Source organism: Mytilus edulis, chromosome 11, assembly GCF_963676685.1.
Source record: "Mytilus edulis chromosome 11, xbMytEdul2.2, whole genome shotgun sequence".
Taxonomy (NCBI): Eukaryota; Metazoa; Mollusca; class Bivalvia; order Mytilida; family Mytilidae; genus Mytilus; species Mytilus edulis.
Window position 1 is genome coordinate 63,508,194 of NC_092354.1, and position 23,190 is coordinate 63,531,383.

Below are 23,190 nucleotides of genomic sequence, written 5' to 3' on the forward strand. Positions count from 1 at the left end.
TGAGAGAAGTCCTGATACGTATTGCTATAGTCAGTCTCAAGTGTATGCAGCTTTTTTTCATTCTGTATTCAATGGGCCATAGAAAACATTAAACAATCATTTTAAAATGTTATATCATTTTAATATTATGCTACAAATAAAAAATAAAATTTACACATTCACAGAAAGCACTATGTTTGGCTGCTTGTTCATAGCAAACTAACTTCATTCTACCAATCTGACAAAAATGGACAGATCAGTATAACATAATCATAAAAGAGCAAAGGTCATGGGAAGTATACTGTAAACTCATATATTATTAACATGATTAAGTGCACTTATTATTGCGATTTTTAAGATTGACAAAAATACATGATAAATTATAGAAACTTCATCATGTTCATGAAAGTCTACGTACATTAAGCTATATGTATCAAATATCAGATGCTTGTTTTTATTATTGCAATATGTATCCAGTCAAATAATTCACAATATGAAAACCTCGCAATAATTTTTGAATTTACAGTAATTTAGACATACTTAAACTAAACAATAGAAATCATTTGTCTGTCAAAGACAAATAACACTGGTTTCACATCAATAATATATATCTGTAAGCTAATTTTCCTAGTTTGAGCTTTCCTAGATTATGGAAATATAAACTAATGTTCTGACCATTTATGGATGAAATGAACAGAAATTCAAAGAAAGTGAAATGCATAGGTTTTTCTTCAAAAATAGAATAGATAATAGAATAAGACAAAACCAATCATCGATATCACTGTACAATTCATGATGTGTAAGTCAGATGTCATAATGAAATAAGTACAAATTTTTACACAAGTTTAAACGCAAGGTTTTTCATGAAACTGGTTTCTGAGCGGTAAAGAACACACTACTGTATTCATATCGCAGCATAGATTTAGGATTCTGTGTATAGGTAGATCTCACATCTTTTTCCTCTCTCTGAAAAGTAGAAAAGTAAACTTTAGATCTTAAGTACTAATTACAAAAAATGTCATTTTCCTTTCCTTGTATAGTTATTAATAAGTAACAAATAATATCATAACAACATTAAATGTTTCTAATTTATTTCCATATTATCCTGTGATTTGGTTTTTTAAAATGTTATTGTTATTGTTTTGTTGTGTCAGCCTAAAGATTTATAGAAGACTTAAACAATTTACCAACTTAAATCCTCTGGAAACTATATTTTTCATATCATTAGAATGGGTAATCTTAGAAAGGAACTTTAACAAAACATATATACATGAATTGCATCAGAACTGCAGTGGTCCTTCAATTGTATACTCAATTTTTATTAAAAGTGACATACAGATAGATCCCCGGACGGACCCGGATTAGGATGAATAGTTCCCGATGTGACTAGTAATAAAAATATCATCATTGCTAGCTTGTGTAGTGAAACAGAAAATGAAAGAACAGTAATAACTGAACAAAAGACGTACACGTAACGAGAGTGTGACAAGGTGCTATTCAAAAAGTGAGAACTGTTTATTCGTAATTGCTTTGATACAATAGTATTATGAAATCGTCCGATACACGCTCTATACTGATCAACCTCGATCTTAGGTAAGCAAGTGGAATGTTGAGGGATTATGGATCACTGAGCAAAACGTATACATAAACAAACAATATAATACAAGTTGACAAAAAAATACAAACAGGGTACACATAGCGAAAAAAAAATTTAAAAAAAATTAAAAGAAATGAATACAGGCAAACGGATATCCAATGCACACAATAAACAATTAAGCATTATAAATTTGGCAACATACTTTATATGCCTTAAATAATTTGAGATTTGGTTATTATCAAGACTAAAAAAAAAAGAGGATCATTAAAACTTAAACTAAAAAGGATCAGAAAAAAAATAAAAAATTAATAACACTGATAATTACAGATTAAGAGGTTTATTGCTGTAAACTTAACTATTGAAGAATTCAAAAGTGATATATTTCCAAAAAAAAAAAGAAACTGAAGCAAACCATGGGAATCTGTTGCTCATGAGATTAGTAAAACAATTTTACAATTAAGGATATATATTTATACAAATATAAAAATAATAGGTTACATGAATCAACATAAATAAGGTTATATGTATATATATTATAAAGAAATATGCATCAACTCACGAGAAACAACAAGTTTTTCAGCAGTACTACATGTGATTTCAGTAAATAGATCAGCTTACGAAGACTCTACTAACATCAGCAATGTAAATTATTCTTTCACGAAATAACACAAAAAGACCTGAGTAACCTGAGTAAGTGACATGCTTTTTCCAATATTTAAAGTATTTGGATAGGTTTGCATGAATATATACATGTTATCTGGGTGTGGATATATAGATATAGAAAAATATCAGCCCACGAGCCAGAATATGAAGTTAAATGTCGAATGAGCGTAGCGAACGAGCCATTTAGCTTCATATTCTGTCGAGTGGGCTGATATTTTTCAATATCTATACAATCCACATTTAGATAACATTTTTATCATCTTTCAAAGCAATGTTTTTAATCAAAATTTCCTTTTTTAATAATTTTGCGGGAATAGTTATTACCGGAGTGTCTCTATTGTTACTATGCAACACCCGTCATCGACATATTAAACCGCGGAACACCTTGCGGCCAAAATACGCAGGGTAAAATATTCCCATTAACTACATGAAGAAAAATGTTTTTTGCACGTGATAATTCATATATGGGTGTATACTATTTGAAGATAATACAAAAAAAAAGAAGAAAAAAGGCTTTATGAAAGATTAAAAAACAATAGTATTTCATATCACCACAAGAAGAAAAAATCTACTCGCTGACTGCCGAAACAACTTTTAAGCATACGCTTCACAAAAACAATTCCCGAAATATCGCATCAAAATGTTGTTTGTATGAAGTCTGAGAGTACTTAAATATCTAATAGTCGTAATTCGTTAAGGAGAAGTTAATTTGAGAAAGACGGATATTTGTAAATTGACCTTTTTGTATGCAATACCTCGACATCTCGCACCTTGCAACCGCCATTTGTACGTGAGAAGAGAAGACATTGGAAGTAGGTGTTATTTTCATACCGACTTCCTCACCAAATTGCATTGGGACGGTATTTGGTTCAAGTTATTGAGTATTACTTTTTCCTATAAGTGCTTTGCCTAATGTTATCATTGAGAAAAACATATTTTCCGGGGGTATTTTGTTCACTGAGGAACAAAAACAATCAGATCACCTGAAATTTTGGAATGTTTTTCAATATTTGCTTCGATGCATACTGTTGATATACATGACTTTTTTTGTATCATTCTTTTGGTAACTTTGAGTTAAATGATATAATACATCATGTTTATGATTCTAGGAGAAATGTATGTATATGCTTTCAGTGTATTCAACTAGGTAGCTCAGGGGTCAGAGCAACTCTCTAAGAGAAGGTCTTAGGTTCAAATCCTAACTTAGTTACACTGAAGCAGTAAATACTAGGATTGGAATCTTAACATGTTTAATATGTATTAATCATTTAATATTTTGCCTACTTGAGTCTATCTCATGTGAATGATCAATGTACATTATAGACAAGGATTTTTCCTTGATATAGCCAATATAATTATGATTTACACCAGTTTTCACATTGTAACTTGCAACTGATATTTTATATCAACAGTATATGTAGAAAACAATTTATATGTTGTTCAAAAGCTTTTTTTGGGGTGCTTTTGTGTAAAGCTTGTTACACAGTATGTATTTTGGTCATTGTTAAAGGCCATATACCTTACCGATATATACATGTATATATGTAAATTTGCTTTCATCGTGAGTTCATAATCTTTTTTATTGGTGCTTTAATATTGCATCTTCTTATGTTTTTTTGTTATTTGCAGACTGGTTTCAGGTTACATTAAATTAATTGACGCTAGTTATAAAAGGTTGATATATATGCAAGATGATTTTTTTTTGTTAATTTGCTCTCTTTGTAAATACATTAAATCATTATTAACATTGCTTAAAGCAAAATTTTCAGTATAAGACTTTTTTTAAATTTTTAACACTTGTAATATGATACTGATACAGTGACTGAGTGAGTCTTATAATTTGTAGAGCATCTGGAGAAATTCACATTATAATATTAAAGAAATTGATTTGATACATAAAATACATTTGTTGGTCAGATATTTATTGTGTTTAGTTTTAAAAAGTTGTTTTTAAGCAAATTAAGTAATGAAAATATTGGATAATTCCGAACTAATAAATGAATTGAATCATTATAATATTTTAGAAATCACTATCACTGTCACTGTCAATTACGCATAGACGCTTTCTTTTGTTCTGTTTGTTGACATCTGAGGGTTGTTGATCTGATGACGATGATGGCCCATTGTTAATTGTAAAATTGAAATTTCCTCCATGGAATGTTGCGTTGGTGAATAGACCTATCATTGCCGGGTGTAAATTCGAAAAATTAAAATTTCCTTTGTAAATTGACTGTTTACTGTTGTTACTTACAGTCGATTGAGTCTGTGTTGATGTTATAGCCTCTAATACTGGTGAGGCATTTTCTTTATTATCTGATTCTCTTGTTGAAGATAACATTAGAGATGTTTTTTTGTTGTTGTTCCAAGCTTGTTTTGGAATATGACAGCAAACTGTTAACATTTTTGTGTCCTGTTCTTTGCACAATTTCTGTGTCTTTCACTCCATTGTCTTTTTGTTTTTGGATTGAACCCTTCCTTGCGCTGTGGCCAGTTAGTCTTTTATCATTATTGGGTAGTGCTTCCGTGGCCATATCTTTTATTATTTTAGAAATTGATTTAGTTCCTAGTCTGAGATTTTTGTACCAAAGAATTTTTGATTCATAGTTACTATCCTGAAACGTTGAAGCCTGAATATAAAAATGGGAATCCTCTTTTTTCATGGTATCTGGTCTTTTTTGTCGAAATAGTTTATATTGAAACACAGGACATCTGGTGCGGTCAATTTTGTTTTCTACTGCGATTGGTCCTGATTTTCTTAGATTTGTTATATTTTCACCCTGTCTTGTTTTGTCTGCCTTTCCAGACAATACTGGAGGTATTCGTCTCCATTTGTGTCAACTTTTAATGATATATCACCCCAACATAAATTATAATGTTCAGTTACTCCTCTCAAACCAAAATGGTAATTGTTATTAATGTATACTGCGTTTGTAAGTGAGCGGGGGCTATTGGACCCCATAACATTTTTCATGTAAAATTTGTTGAGATCGTCATCTGTCAAAGGGTCTGCAGCATTGGGTTTATTACCAAAACCAAGTGATTTTAAGTTTTTAAATTTTGCGCTCAGAGTATGACGACTTTTGTGGAACTCATCATCAGTTATAATATTACATCCATACTCATTATCCTTTAAATGTCGGCTAATGCTCTGCTGTATTGACTTAAGAGATGATGGTTCATATTCAAAAGTACCATTTGTTTGTTTTTCCTTTGTGGCGCTAAGAAAAAAAAAACTAAGATATCTGTCCAACTCTTGTGGTGGTATTTGTTCAATGTTTCTTTTTTCATCATGTTTTGACTTTAAGAACAATTGGAAAATTTTCAAATCAGACTTTGTTTTCTTTGAAGTATTTGTATTAAGTTGCTCTTGAAGGAAGGAGTTTATATCAGCATCTGTTACATCTCTGAAACGGTCACTCTCTGATGCTTTTGCTAAGGATGTTGTGCCAGTTTGATCACTGTCAGTTTTAGTGTTCTTGTCTTCTTTTGCATTTTCCTTTTGTTTTTCATTTGTGGCATTTTGATTTAGAATTAAACGGTCACTCTCTGAAGTTTTTGCTGAAGATGTTATGCCAAAAGATGCAGTTTGATCACTGTCAGTTTTAGTGTTCTTGTCTACTTTTGCATTTTCCTTTTGTTTTTTATTTGTGGCACTTTGTTTTTGAAATTTGTCAACATTTACAGGGAGGTATTTATATCTAGTGCTTGAACTTGGTTTTGAAAAGTTCCAGTATCTGCATGAAGGGCTGTTAATAATGTATTCGTGTCTGAATTGTCTCCCGATTCCCATGATTCACTATCACTCTCTGTATCAGTGGCCATTTTGTGTGTTTGTTTTGTTTTGTTTTGTTTCAGCAGACGGAATAAGTGCTTTAGACTTGTCAGGAAAAGGGGGTTTGAGCTCTGATAGAACTTTGCATAATTTAATGTAAAATGTTTGATCTTTGCTGTGATTAAACACAAGTGCATTTCAACAATTAAAGTTAAATTTGTTATTGGTTTTACTGTGAATAATTGGTTTATACTGTAAATATAGTTTTAATTGTTAAATTTTCCACCCCCGCATTGTTGACATTGGTTTCGGTAGACTGATCTCAATGTAGGTCATACCAAGAGTTCATGTAAGTACACAGAGTTCAATTTAAAAAAAAGTAGTCCCGGCCGACGTTATTTAGAATCCGGTGGGACAGGTTTTTACTATTGCTTATTCAATAATAAAAGGTAAATTTGGCAACATGAAAATTGCACAATGCAAAAAATGTTATGCAAGGGTAATTTATTTGTGCAAATCATCTTTGTAAGTTACATGCTATCATTACAATGATGGAATAAATGTTGGGAGAATTTGTTGATATTTCCACCTCAAGTTGATAATGTTTCCTCAGAGCACGCGCTATCGTGATACGAGTTTTACGGATACGTTGAGGAAACAGATATAGCCGTAGGGAAGGATGATAAAAATCAATATTCTACTTTTATGTACAAAAAATTGTTTATAACACATTTTAGCATTGTGTTTTAACATTTCCTTGTTGTGATGATTTTCCTGTAAAATTCTTATATTCTTAAGTAGCCATTCAATGACTTTAGGAGGCTCATTCATAAAAAACATAAACTGTGGATTCATTTGTTTTCTTTGGTATCAATTTTAGTGCATTGATAAAAACTTGCATTTTCGTGGATATTTGATTTTGTCATTTTGTTGATATCTGTATACAAAGCCCATTGAAATTATGCTATTTGTTAAAGATTTCAATTCATGGTTCATTTGTACCAACACAATTTGGTATCCAACGAATATTTATGTATCCACAGTATGACATTGGACTATGATTGGAACAGCCCAAACAATATATTCATATATATATTTTACAACAGGCGTGTACTCAAAGCGTTTAAAGAACATCACACTAAAATTGTAAGTAGTCACTATATAGTTATGATATAATACATTGGGGCATGCTGGTTTTATCTTACCTAGATTAATCCAGTAACCTCTAGGTTTCAGTATATTGTAGATAGTCTCTATATATGATATTATACAGAGGGGCATGCTTGTTTTATCTTACCTAGATTAATCCAGTAACCTCCAGGTTTCAGTATATTGTAAATAGTCTCTATATATATGATATTATACAGAGGGGCATGCTTGTTTTATCTTACCTAGATTAATCCAGTAACCTCCAGGTTTCAGTATATTGTAAATAGTCTCTATATATATGATATTATACAGAGGGGCATGCTTGTTTTATCTTACCTAAATTAATCCAGTACCCTCCAGGTTTTAGTATATTGTAAATAGTCTCTATATATGATATTATATAGAGGGCATGCTTGTTTTATCTTACCTAGATTAATCCAGTACCCTCCAGGTTTGAGTATATTGTAAATAGTCTCTATATATGATATCATACAGTGGGCTGTGTCTATAAAGAATACAGTAGCAACACAATCGAAAGTGTCTGCAATAAAAAAAAATATAGAAAATATAATTTGCAATTATATTAAGCATACATATTGTAATGTGTCCTAAAGTTATAGACCTATGTGTTTTAAGTGTTTCTATAATTAGTGGTTAGAATGTTTGGCAGTTTATGACAATATTTGTGTAATAGAATTTAGTCAAATATGTTGATTTTTCTTCTTCAATGAAGAGGTAGAGAAATTGTTATCTAGTATTTAGAATTTAGCTGCAGCTGGTGCTTATGCCAATCTAGAACCAGAAATGATGCATGAGCTTCAACGATAATTTAAAGCCTGCCTGTGATGTCGAGACCAAGAACAGCAATACACAAGAGCTAGGTTTGTAAAATGCGTGTAGGAATGTAGTGTTATAAAATATCCGTTCTTTTATATTGTTCTCAATAAAAATTTGATTGTTTAGATAATTTTGTTTTCTGTTTTCTTTAAGTGTTTGATACTTTTGATCATACTAGCAAGATTAATAATAAAAACATTACCTATAGACATCTTGTCATAAAAAAAAAGCATATATGCATCCAAAGCTTTGAAATATTGTGTTAATTTTCATCATAGAAATCAGAAGCAATATTATATCATTTCATTCATTTGCAAAACTCAAATAGTTTTCCTTCATAACACTTGCAATGTATTTTGTCTTTAAAATCATTGCAAACCCTGAATTCAACATTGACAAAGGCAAAAGGTATGATAATGCCGTTTTCGGTCCCTTGAATTTTCAAGCAAAACAAAAATTACAAAGTTACAAAATAGTATCCTTCAGACATGTCAGATGTTTACAAGTCTATCAGAAATCAGTATTTTCAAATTTTTGAATTTTTGTCTTACACATATGGTTTAAACCTCTAAATTTTAACATAATCAATGCAAAACTGTAAAAATATAAAACAGAGCCTCATTTTGAGGTTTTGTAACAAAAATATTGATTTATATGAGCCTTTCAAAATTTTATTTTACTATACAAGCTATAAGATGTCTTATACAGGATAAAATACCTTCAATGGGAGTTTAGTGATTTGCCTCATATAATTATCAAAAATTAATAAAGCAGCTAATTTTAAATAAATTTCATCAATTTCAATATGATATCTTTGCAATAAGTGTCCTGTTGATATCACCCTACTCATTTACTATCAAGGATTAAACATTTTACATTTTACAATTTCAAGGGCCAAATTATGGCTAATATCATACCTTTGCCATTCATGAACGATTAGAAATTCAAATTTAACCATAGTTTTTTCTCTGAATTAATGGATGCATTTAAAGGGCCATCCACTTACAAACTGCATAACTCAAGGGTCTTTCAGTCTACTTTACTTGTGCTCTTTCTATAAAAGTCAGAGAAAAGAATGTATAGCAATATAACATCTGATTGTAATTTTGAAAAGATCAGCAAGATGTTGGTAAAATCTTATTAAAGAGCAGCCAGGTTGACTACTATATATACCATCATTGATGAAATTCATTGCCCTTATTGAATAATTGATATGAAACAGAAACAGAATTTTAATGAAAGAAGATAGGGAAGCTGTATCCACTCTTACAAAGATAAACAAATATTGGACGAAAACACTTTTTTTTTAATTCTTATAATATTTTTATTTAAACTTTTTTATTAGTTTTAAATCAATGTTTGGTTCCTTTAAATTAGATATTTCCCTGATCACAATTCAATAATAACATCAAATCGGTTTGCTCTCTTCTTTTATTGCTTTAAATTTAAAGTTCCCATTTCTGATCATGACCTCAAATTGAACAAAACAACATATTTTCACACTTTTTTTTTTGGGTGTTTAACTTTGAACTTTTAAAGTTTATATTCAGGACGAGCACATTTAATGTGATATGAGTATGAACCCTGCTTTGTACTATGCTTAGCCATTTTTTAACATACCAGTTCAACAAATGGAAAACAACTGTCATATTCATGAATTTGACAGGCATTTTCCAAAGATTTTGCTTAATTTCTAGACAATGCTAAAGCTCATATGAGATAAATATCTGAAAAAGTCTTATTTCTACCAAGAATCATCTTTTTAAAGTTCATTTTCAGTTGAGATTGATTAAAATCAGTGGCAGATCCAGGTGTTTGAACTCCCTTTTTTGGACGATTAATGCATTTAAATGGGTACATATGTGGACCCTACTCCTTTTATTCTCTGTTGGGACCCCCTTTTAAAAATGGCTGGATCCGCCCCTGATAATTGATTGGTGCCTAATGTCGCGTCAGCACAAAACATCAAGTTTGCATTGCAATCAAATGACAAATTCAGACTAAGATACATGAATTCACATGTTTTACAAACCTGGATCAGTGTATATTTCCAGGAAGTCTCCAGCAGCCATTGAGAAGTTAGAGTTAGGAGGTAGCTATGCAGGATTGACGTCAGGGAATTTACAACTAGCTGTCTGGTCCTCGGTGTAAGTATTGTTAGTCCATTGGTGTATCCACGGGTACAGGGTAAATGATTTCACAGCATTGCATCTACAAGATAAATTATAAATTTTAGAGAATTATGTAGATTAAGAGCTTGATAGATTTTCTAATCATGCTAATGGTACAAAAACTAAATCCAAATGTAAAACCATAGGCAATGTTCAAATATTCAGTACAAGAACATGTTAATGACATATAACAAGCAAAGGAAAGGTGTTCAAAGAATAACACTATTTGTGTCTCAACTGCATATATTATGTTCCTTCATAATGAACATGTGATTTTTATAGTTTGTTATTGTATTGTACTGTTATATCACTGTCCCAGGTTATGGGGAGGGTTGGGATCCCACTAACATGTTTAACCCCATTTAGGCCATTAGTTTTCTTGCTTGAATTATTTTACTTTTGTCATTTCAGGGCCTTTTATAGCTGGCCATGTGGTATAGGCTTTGCCTATGTTGAAGGCCATATGTGACCTATAGTTGTTAATTTCTGTGTCATATGATCTCTTGTGGAGAGTTGTATCATTGGCAATCTTAACACATCTTCTTTTTTATAAAAATGAACTCATTTCCAACTATCAAGTTTCTCGTTTAGTGTATCCATTTCAAATGTTATTATATATATCTTAACCAAACACTTTAACCTGAAAACTTAAAGTTTTAACCTTTAACATGTTTAAATTTAAAACTTATGGACAGAAGTTCAGGCAGATAAATGGAAAGACAGACACATAGACCAAACAAGAATGTGTTCATAGTACATGGATACCCCACTCACACAATCATTGTATATGTTCAGTGGACCATGAAAATGGGGTCAAAACTCTAAATTAGGATTTAAATTGGAAAGATCATATCAAAGGGAACATGTGTTCTACATTCCAAGTTGATTGGTAAATCAACTTTATCAAAAACTACCTTGAGCAAAAACTTTAACCAAAAATTTTAACTTGAAAGTTGAAGCGGGACAGACAGACAGACGAACGGAGGCACAGATCAGAAAACATAATGCCCCTCTACTATCGAAGGTGGGGCATAAACAATCAGTAGAGGTTTTGACAAATAGTCCTAACTTGTTCAGTATAAAATTTGATGCCATCAACATAAACAGACTCCATTCATTTCCCTGACAACTGTATCCCTGTTTAGCTATCTCATATGCTAGCCTTCCCAAACCAGCACCAGGAACCAGTACAGAAATTTTAGAAGGATCACTGAAATATATAGCAAATGCAAATACTTTTACATGTACAAGTTTTTTACTAGAAGGTGTAGTACTTACTAGTATCTGTTAATTTGAAAGATTAAAATTTTCTTTTCAAGGTGTTAAGGAGGCTCGCGGGTATAAAAATCAGCAAAAATATAAACATTTGTTTTTTCATCGCAAATTTTCTTTCTTACACTATTAGTTAATAATTTATAATATGGTACAAAAAATCACCATGACAAATCGATTTGGTTTGCCCAGAAATGACTTTAAAAATGTTTATATCATTGCAAAAGCTCCAAATTATCTCCCTTTGGTGCAAAAATGTTATTTTTTGACATCTAAATTGAAATATCTTTTTTAACTCATCGATGACCTATATTTTCTATTATTGTTTTCAAACAAGCTGTACATAAACTAAATAATTGTAAAATTCAAGCGATTTCTGTAATTTAGTTCTTTTTCTATTTCGATATTACCAATATTTCTCCTATTAGTTCAACAGAAAACCAGATGCTCCGCAGGGCGCAGCTAAATACGACCGCAGAGGTTGAACCCTGAACAGTAGGGGCAAGTATGAACACAACATTTAAGCTGCATTCAGCTCTAAATTTGGATTGTGATTAAATAGTTGACACAGCATAGGTTTCTGACACAGAATGAATGTGGTCTAATGAACTTAAAATATTTTTTTTGTCTTTGAGCAATTCACTATGCTGTTGAATATTAATCCTCTCAAAAAAATGTTTGAAGAAATTTTCTTTTTATTTATGAAATCTGAAATGAGAAAAATTTAACACCCCCCCCCCCATTTTTTTTCACATCCCCCTTTCCATTTTTCTAAAACTGATCTCAATTCACATTCCTAATAGAGTTTGCAACAATAACTACTCATTTAAATACATCATAAAATATTAAAATGTAAAATAAAGTGCTTGTTATTACTGAATGGTAAAGATTGTTTTAATTTATCAGTTGGTATTAAAAGTGAATATACATTGTATATTGTATAAAACAATGATTTAAGTTGATTCAACTACTATTCTGGACAAAGAAAGATAACTCCAATTGAAAATTTCTTGTTATGGCACAATATTGTGCAATTAGACATTTCTTGCTATTGCGCAATACTGTGCAACTGAATTATTTGCTATTGCACAATATTGTGCAATTGAAGATTTCTTGCTATTGCGCAATACTGTGCAATTGAAAATTGCTTGCTATTGCACTTGAAGATTTCTTGCTATTGCTGAATACTTAATATAATAATTTTAGATCCTGATTTGAACCAACTTGAAAACTGGGCCCATAATCAAAAATCTAAGTATATGTTTAGATTCAGCATATCAAAAAAGCCCAAGAATTCAATTTTTGTTAAAATCAAACTTAGTTTAATTTTGGACCCTTTGGACTTTAATGTAGACCAATCTGAAAACGGGACCAAAAATTAAGAATCTACATACACAGTTAGATTTGGCATATCAAAGAACCCCAATTATTCAATTTTTGATGAAATCAAACAAAGTTTAATTTTGGACCCGATTTGGACCAACTTGAAAACTGGGCCAATAATAAAAAATCTAAGTACATTTTTAGATTCAGCATATCAAAGAACCCCAAGGATTCAATTCTTGTAAAAATCAAACTAAGTTTAATTTTGGACCCTATGGACCTTAATGTAGACGAATTTGAAAACGGGACCAAAAATTAAGAATCTACATACACAGTTAGATTCGGCATATCAAAGAACCCCAATTATTCAATTTTTGATGAAATCAAACAAAGTTCAATTTTGGACCCTTTGGGCCCCTTATTCCTAAACTGTTATGACCAAACCTCCCAAAATCAAACCCAACCTTCCTTTTATGGTCATTAACCTTGTGTTTAAATTTCATAGATTTCTATTTACTTATACTAAAGTTATGCTGCGAAAACCAAGAATAATGCTTATTTGGGCCCCTTTTTGGCCCCTAATTCCTAAACTGTTGGGACCAAAACTCCCAAAATCAATCCCAACCTTCCTTTTGTGTTCATAAACCTTGTGTTTAAATTTCATTGATTTCTATTTACTTATACTAAAGTTATTGTACGAAAACCAAGAATAATGCTTATTTGGGCCCTTTTTTGGCCCCTAACTCCTAAACTGTTGGAACCAAAACTCCCAAAATCAATCCCAACCTTTCTTTTGTGGTCATAAACCTTGTGTCAAAATTTCATAGATTTCAATTTACTTAAACTAAAGTTATAGTGCGAAAACCAAGAAAATGCTCATTTGGGCCCTTTTTGGCCCCTAATTCCTAAAATGTTGGGACCAAAACTCCAAAAATCAATCCCAACCTTCCTTTTGTGGTCATAAACCTTGTGTTAAAATTTCATAGATTTCTATTAACTTTTACTAAAGTTAGAGTGCGAAAACTAAAAGTATTCGGACGACGACGACGACGCAAGACGCAAGACGACGCAGGACGACGACGCCAACGTGATAGCAATATACGACGAAAAATTAATTTGATTGTTTGACAAAATATTCTAGGCTTGACAAAAGGGTAGGAAACTTCTTAAGAGATGCCTACTTATAATTATCTCCCCATGGTAGTTTCTTACCTCCCCTTGATAGACGTCATACTAATACATCACTATGTTAGATCTGTACTTCTTACAACAAAAAGGAACTTTAATATTTCTTTAAAATTGTCATTATTTCTATGAAACTGACAACAGGAACTTGCTGTTTAATGGTTGCCGTTTGTTGGTGTGGTTCATAAGTGTATCTTGTTCCTCGTTTTTATACTAGGACGCTGTTCTTGTTTAAAAGGTTTTACACTAATGATTTGTAGGACCTGTATAGCTTGCTGTTCCATTTGGGCTTGAGATTCATGTTGGAGTCCGTATTTTGATCTATAATGGTCTGATTTAACAAATTGTGCTTAGTCGTAGAGTTGTCTCATATGCACTAAAACCACACCGTCTTGTATTTATCAATAATATATGCATTTGTTATCATTACATATATGGTAGTACGAAGAAATAGAGAATTAGCAGATCCAACTGTCCATTGTATCAATCATGTTATCAGAAATCAATTAATCAAATCACGATTAATGTGAAAAAAAATGAAATTCATTAATTCAATTCAGATACAGAAGAAAACAAATCATATCAAACCTTTAGTTGTCTTTTTCGTGAGGACATCATTTCAAAATACGACCAAAATTTACATTGGCATGTGAAGATGTGTTGTCCAAAGTGGTGATGTAATTTATAATTTGTATCCAATGTTATAAATGAATAAAAACCGACCATGTCACGTTTAATTGACTCAAATCAAATACTGTTCTCCACAAGGACATGCCTAAACCAAGTCTGAAATATGACAGATGTATTCAAGTCGTATTTGGTGTGTTTGAGCTTTTGAATTTGGCCTTTGATAAGGGACTTATCGTTTTGAATTGCCCTTATGTTTTATTGTTTTTAATAGGGTTTGTAGGTGTGGTAGCTAAGGAAGAACAGAATATTGATCGCAATGATCATGTTGATTTGCATATTGTAAATTGTATAAATCTGTTGCAAGAATAAATAAATTTTTATTTTTTCACTCGGCCAAATTTTGGTGCTTTTTAATTTAACCCAATCGACACAAATGATCGACATGACCGTAACACGAACAACAATTATTTCTGTAATTGAACTGTTATGTAAAGAGTAGTTGACCACAACTGTTCTCTTACAAGGAAAACAATGCACGCTGGTGAGATAGGAATGACCGGTTCAAATTTAAATTGAGTAACTGATGTATGTATGTAAACTAAAATAACAAAATGAACAGATAATTATTACTCAATGATAATTTATTATAATATATATTTTCAGATACAAAATCAAACTCTAAAAATGAGGTATGTTAGTATTTCAAGCTTTAACCATGCTTGGTTTTGTTTATTTCATATACTATATTGACTTAAGGGACAAAATCCGTAACAAATACCAGTTTTGGTAAATTTGGAGACGACTGTTTATTATATCTGAACTGTTTGTTTTATGATTGCTGGTTTCATTTGAACATATTGTCGGTGTTTCATTAATTGTTTACGTTTTTTATTGAAATATTATCACTGTTTTTCATTCTATATGGTATTAGTATTTTAAGCGTAATTATCAATATTAGTGTTTCAACACGTATAATCATAATTGGTTTTACGAGGTTTTTTAGTTTTGCCGGAATTTGAGCTTTCATTGTGACGTTTTATAATATTTGATTACTAGCTGTTATGCCATACCACAGAGATCTATAGTATTATCAATTTACTTATCAGTATTTGGTACGAACATTAATTTACAACTTACCTCTCATATTATTTGCTTTGATGAGTAGAAAATTATTATGAAACGAAGATTTCATCTCCCTCCGACAAAACTATGAAAACATGTATACATTCTGTGCATCCAACGCATTTTTGTTTTTTTGCTTTGCGTGCAAGGTTCATTATAAAACATGTGAGTACCGACTGTTTGCAATTAATACCTTTGGGAACCAATCGTTCACCAGTATCGATATAGACCCAGTTCTTAAAATTAAAATGAATATAGTATTTTGATTTTAGCAGACATTTAGGTTCATCAAAATAGAATATTTTAAGACGCAGAATATAAAAACTGATACGTTGTTTAAAATGTAGCTATAACCCTAGTGTATTCAAATGAATGACCTAATCCAACCAATTAAGGCTGAGGTGCCAGATAATTTGTATAAACCAAGGAATTGTATTTTTTGTTTTTATACAACACAAAGTTAGAAAATACTGATCCTTATATAAGAAATTAAGAAGGTGTCACACAATATCAGTAGAATGGTAACGCAAGTCAAATAGAAGCTTACAATGAATAAAAGCTACAAATTTGATATGAAAGTTGAATACGAAGATTATAGGAATATAATGTTATTGCTATGATAAAATACCGTATCTTTGCTTATCATTATCCAACACATAGATAAATTTTGAAACCATAAATATCTCCTGAATCGAATTGCAAGATGTGCAGTCCATTAGTTTTGTTTTGGCGGGTAATTTGTGGCTAATGAAAGCATATATATTAAGATGACAAATGTTATATCTAAATATTTCAAATATCAAAGCAAATTTTGACACATGTGTTCTAGTGATATTTATCAGTCTTGTCTTATCATCAAACATTACTCACGGTGGTAAATCTATGTAATATTTGAATGTCCAATAACTTATGTAATCCATGAGCAAATATGTGTGGTGCTACTTCTATAATATCCTTAATAACGTAACATATTTTACATTCTGTTGTCTATGTACGAACATATAGGTTGCCAAAAATCTTGAGTATATATATGTTGGATTTTTTGTGGGCGTCAACGTATATTTCTTAAGACTTAGGAATGTAAATCATTTAACTAAACGCGTGTTTAAACAATGTAGTTTAATAAATTTCCAGTTGCATTACTTCAACTGTACGAATAGGTTATATATTTGTTTATAAAAATTAAACTATACCATAAATACCCTTACGTTTCGGCCATAACGGCCTTCTGCATTGGAATAAGTTACAACATTGAAACAACAATAACATCGCTTGGATACACTAATTTATAATAACTACTACGACGTTCATTTTTTTAAATAAATATTTCCTTATCGTTCATGCATGGTGTTGAGTCCATCAAGCTCTAAAGTTTTTTTAATTTTTTTATCCAAAAGGCTTCTTCATTTTTTCTGTAAATTTCTGTTCCAAATACTCTTTCTATAGCGGTTACTTTAAAATTGTTTATCGAATGATTATGATGAATGAAGTGGTTGGCTACCAGATCCTCTGTCGTCTTTGTTCGTATTTTTGAAAAGTTCAATAGCATCCGTTGATATTGTGTGTTACCCATATGTTGACCGATATATGTGTGTTGTGTCTCAGCACACAAAGGAATGTTTCGCAGTTAAAGAACTCTTAATACCAGTAAATATATCTGATCTGTAAATTTAAAAACATTATTCATATTCCCGATGGTAACATTTACTGAGTGTGAACTCACATGTCTGGGCATACATACAGCATTATAGTTCATACACATATATATTTGAAAAATATATTTTCGAAGCGAAATAATCGGGTTTAATTATTGGTACTTTACGTTGTAAGTAGTTAAAATTTGTAAATCTTTTATAATCTGAGCTTCACTGATGATCCTTATGTAGACGACAAGCGCGTCTGGCGTATTAAATTATAATCCTGGTACCTGTGATAAATATTTTGTTATAATAAAACACCCATGCAACCACGCATCCCATATTTCTGATAGGACCCGACACAAATATCAATTTCGTGTTTCGGTAGTTAAGCTTGGGATGGTCATTTTAAGATGCATTATTTGAATATAATCAAATATGAAAATTATTCATGTTTATATTGATATATTTATATTTTAATTCTTCTTCAATATATCTAGTTATTATCACAGATCTACCATCATCAGGGGTCCATTGTCAATTTAATGTTAAAGTCTTTAACTTTGATCTACTAAGCATATCTCCAATACTTTTATGTTTGCTATACGCAACTATAGGTGCTGTATTGAATATTTGTACACCGTCTTCGTCGAACTGTAATAAATGCCAGTGTTTCATTATACGTTTCTTTATTTTACGTATATATGAATTATATTTAGATATTAAAACTAACGGAATACTTTGCTTCTCTTTAGATTTGTTTTGTTTTTATCTCAAAATGAGATATTAATAGAATAGCAAAAATAAAGTAATCTCTCAAATAGAGACTGCTTTTGTTTTTGTGAAAAAAACAATAATAATCATCTCTCAAATAGGGATTGATAAAAAGGTAAAAATCAGGGATTAATAAAACAGTAGTAATCATCTCTCAAATAGAGTTTGATACTCTGAGGATTGATAATACAAGTTATTCTCAAAAAGAACATATAATAATCTCTCAAATAGAGACTGCTATTAATAGAATAGCAAATACAAAGTAATCTCTCAAATAGACGCTGCTTCAATAACTAAATTGTTCTCAAATAGAATAACAAAAAAAGATATTTAATATCTCAAATAAAGTATTAAAAGCAATGAGAAAACGTTTTACATACAAAGAGACATAATAATCTAAAAGAGTATTTAACTTATTCAAAGACGGAAAAATATATAAACACGAAATCAACAAAGAAAAACATATAAAGAACAATAAACTAACTGCAGAGCTTGTTGATAAAAAAGAGGAAGGAATACCAAAAAAAATTAAAAAAAAGATAAAAGATAAAAAAACGAATGTATAAACAGGTGTCGTATCCCCATAAGAGATATCAAATTGGAACTATTCTACATATTACAAAGAAGGAAACATATAGGCTAGGGATACCTGAGGAGGATAAGCCTAGGTCAACATGACCGTAACCGAAACACCTTTTTTTAATATACACACAATAATTAAACTACAAACATGCAATTGTGTGAATTTCTAGAAAAATATGGAAATAAATGCAGAAGAATATATTCCATAACCGGAAATATTTATCATACACTGAGTTTACCAGCTCTTAATTACTCTAAATGTATGCACATAGGAAATTGATTTAAAAACGAAGGATTATGATAAGATATACTGGATTGGTCCTGAACCCGATTGATTTTAACATATCTATTTGAAAAATATATTTTCGAAGCGAAATAATCGGGTTTAATTATTGGTACTTTACTGTTGTAAGTAGTTAAAATTTGTAAATCTTTTATAATCTGAGCTTCACTGATGATCCTTATGTAGACGACAAGCGCGTCTGGCGTATTAAATTATAATCCTGGTATTACCAATGTTATTTCAACTGATCGGGCGGAGCTTATGTTTTAATTTGCATAAGGACAGTCTATTTAAAGATGTGTGTGACAAGGAAGATTGCCGCTATAATACTAATTGAATTATAATCACTAATCAGTGTCACCAAACGCATATACAAATGAACTGAGTGTATGATATGGGACGAATAACTGGACACTTCATTGATGAGCTTATCCCAAAACTCCTATCTATAGATGGACTGGTCTTAAATGAACGAACTTATTAAACTCCGCCCAGTCAAGTGAAATAAATCTAGTAATACCTGTGATAAATTTTAACGATATTATTCAGCAACACTTATAGATAATATATACATCCCATGAGGCGTCACTGCGGTGGAAATTGCTTTTTTTTTATTTACTTTATCTAAAATACAAGCGTCGGCAGAATATTTGAATTAGTACCCACATAACATGTTAAAAGGGAAAGAAAAAAAAACACAAAAAAATATCGAACCCCAAAGGAACTTTAAAACGGAAAGTCCTTTATAAAATTGCAAATTAATGGAAAGCATCTGTCGTTTTCTCAACGTCAAAGATCATTTTTTTGGTATGCTCTGAACATAGATTTCATCAATTTGTTTAAGAAAGTATGAAAATGGGGAATGTGTCAAAGAGACAACAACCCGACCATAGAACAGATAACAGCAGAAGGTCACCGACAGGTCTTAAAAGCAACGAGAAATTGCCGCACTCGGAGGCGTCCTTCAATTGGCTCCTAAACAAATATGTATACTAGGTCAGTGATAATGAACGCCATACTCAACTCCACATTGTACACATGAAACTAAAATTAGAAATAATACAAGACTAACAAAGGCCAGAGGCTCCTGACTTTGGACAGGCGCAAAAATGCGGCGGGGTTAAACGTGTTTATGAAAGCTCAACCCTCCCCTATACCTCTAGTCAATGTTTATATGTATATATACCTATATAAGTCTATTTTTTTTATAATAGTAACCTGTCATATTGCTAATTGCAGGTGTATAAAAAAGAAATAAGAATTGAAATTATTGGTAGAACGGGTTCAGGGAAGAGTTCACTTGGAAACTCGATTTTTAATGATACAAACATATTTGAAAGCGATTTAACATCCGTCTCAGTTACAGCAAAAACAGAAACGAAATCTAGGATACTAAAAAATGAAACTAAAATTACAATTGCTGATACACCAGGATTTTTTCACACCAGCATGTCAACAGCTCATCTCGAAAAGGAATTCTTTAAATGTATGGAAATGACAACACCAGGTCCTCATGTATTTCTGTACACTATTAAAAGTGGGAGATATTCAGAAGAAGAGATCATTGCTTTTAAAAGATTTTGTCATATGTTTGGAGATGGTGTGTTGAAGCATACAGCTCTGGTTTTTACAGGGAAAGACTATTTAATGGGGGATAGCATCGACAATTATGTACAAAGGCTTCCAGAGAAATTCAGACTGCAAATAGGTGCAAAAAAGTGCAATAAATACACGAAGTATATGGCCTTTAATAATAAGGCAAAAGATAGTGAATTTCAGGAACAAAGAGTTAACCTTCTGTCTTTGATGGACACTGTACATGAGAAAAATGAAAAAAAAAGATATTCGTTATAAAGGATAAGCATGCTTCTGAATCAAGTGATGTCCAATTGTCTAAAGTCATAAGGCATAAACTGAGAGGAAAGAACTAGACAATGTCAAGTTATCGAGAAGACATACGCAAGGTCAATCCCCAATCTAATTTAATTAATTATAATGACAAGTTTAAATAAAAATAAAACTGTCCGTCACAATATTTCTACCTTATGATCAGATTCTAAGAAATAATAGAAGTTTTACAAGTAACCCGTTTTTACAACATTACAACAGGTAGATTGCTCCTCGAAATTTTAATGACAATGAATATGTAAACAAACAAGATTTTTTTTAAATTTCATATTTCGTAAAAATAACCAACAGTTTTTATGCAATTCCATTTCATTTTAATGCTTCAAATATTTTCTAAAGTGAGAAATCTGCTGCCACGAAAACATTAAAATCATTATCCTATTATAGAATGATTTACTGTGGATTCAATAATTTTCGTGGGTATCAATAAACGTTGATTGGGCAAAACAGGCAGTTTCGTGTTTGTTTTTATTTCGTGGTGTTTTTAATCTCTGTAATCACTGTTAATAGAAAATGTGTAATTCTTTGAACAGTTGAATTCAATGTTAACATATACTAACAAATCCCACGAAAATTGGTATCCAACGAATAATAATGTATCCACAGTATATTTAAATTGGTTAATACGGAAATTCTGGATTTGCATGACTCATGCTGGTTTTCTTTTGTTTGTGAATAGGACTATAACCGTTCAAATCTAATGGATCTGATTAGCTTATAACACAACCTACTAGGTACTTTATAGCATTGCTATATTGTTCTATTTGTCCGTCCTTCTAAAGGTTTGATTTCTTTAATCAGTTTAAGATTGAGAACAGAACCTAATTGCCTAGATTACAGTTTAAACTATGCACCATGCACAATCGATCGTGAATACATCAATTTAAACGTACAATTGATTGATACTATTCCCACTGAGATGGTACAATGACGTACAAACAGACTGATCAAACAATCAGGTAAAATTAACGTTATATTGTTGCATTTTAGTTCATGTCAGCGGAGTCACGAAATAAACAATAAATTAGCCGATATCATGGACATTGTCAAACGATGTACACACGAGCAACATCTATATAACTAAACTACAAACCTTACACACCAACAAATGCGTACACATGCATTTATTTCAAGGGCGTATGTATCAAACACTTTAGAATATCTATACACTTTTATTTTTCGAAAGTTAACGCTCCTGAAGTTTTTTACATCTTGAACATCTTCTTATCTAGATACGTATTTATGCCTCACTTAAATATTATTCACAGGTAAAAAGCACACATGCCCTGGGTCCGTCGGGTCACAACTTGTCTGTTACGATCACGATAATGCGATGCGTGATCTTTCACGATCAATTTTGATTAAAAATAACCAGAATTTGATGTTTTTTAAACCGATATGAACGGTTTCAAGAGGACTTTGATTTCTATAACACACCAATCTTCAGTTGCAAATACATCATATGTGACCATTAGGTACATTTGTTTCAAATTTCATCCTTCAGACTTGTGTTGCACCTTTTGTGTTTTCTCTTAGATTACTACATATTTTCTTTATCTTACTGCATAGTATTATTGAGAAATTTGAATCATTTTGACGGACATAATTAATTTCTCGGATTTGCAACTTTCAGACATAGATATCTTTTAAGGCCATTTTTTAACCAATCCTCGTGTGTTTGTGTACGTATTCACACTTGGGACTCATGATCAGTATATACAAATGTGATACAACACTTTGTGAAATGATGCCTTTCGATATACAAACATAGTAAAAATTAAATTAAGCAATGTCAGAATATCAAATGGACGATTCAGATATGTGGGAATGAACTGATATTCGACCCCCGTTCGATAATTAATACCATAACGTCCATTTAGCATACATCATTGTGTGTAGCGTATTAAGTCTAATTAAGATAAAATGAAGGCAAATTGTTATTCTCGTTTCAAAATCGCACAAACAGACAAGCAATTAAAACATAAAAAAACAAGGAATTCATAAATAAAGGCAACAGTAGTATACCGCTGTTCAAAACTCGTAAATCTATGGACAAAAAACAAAATCGGGTTAACAAACTAAAACTGACGGAAACGCATAAGAGGAGAACAACGACACAACATTAAAATCTAACACACACAGACACGGACTAAGTATAAATCGAGAAAATAGAAGTATTAACTAGTTTAGCGTTTCTTGTTATGAAATCACCACCTGCAGTTGAAATTTTTGCTCCATCAATCGAGTTGTGGAATAAATTAATAGGTTGCTGATAAAACGACGAAACTAGTATCGAAATACCAAAT

General features: G+C 31.3%; 1 protein-coding gene across 1 annotated transcript in view; it reads right to left on the reverse strand.

Annotated features, from left to right (window-relative positions):
* Positions 1–836: 836 nt before the first annotated feature.
* The window catches only part of LOC139496044 (carnosine N-methyltransferase-like), a 68,361-nt gene continuing 46,007 nt past the window's right edge, over positions 837–23,190 (reverse strand). Inside the window, exon 8 of the mRNA XM_071284474.1 lies at positions 837–945. Coding sequence (XP_071140575.1) covers positions 841–945 — 105 coding nt within the window. The 3' untranslated portion in view covers positions 837–840. The remainder of the gene's footprint in view (positions 946–23,190) is intronic.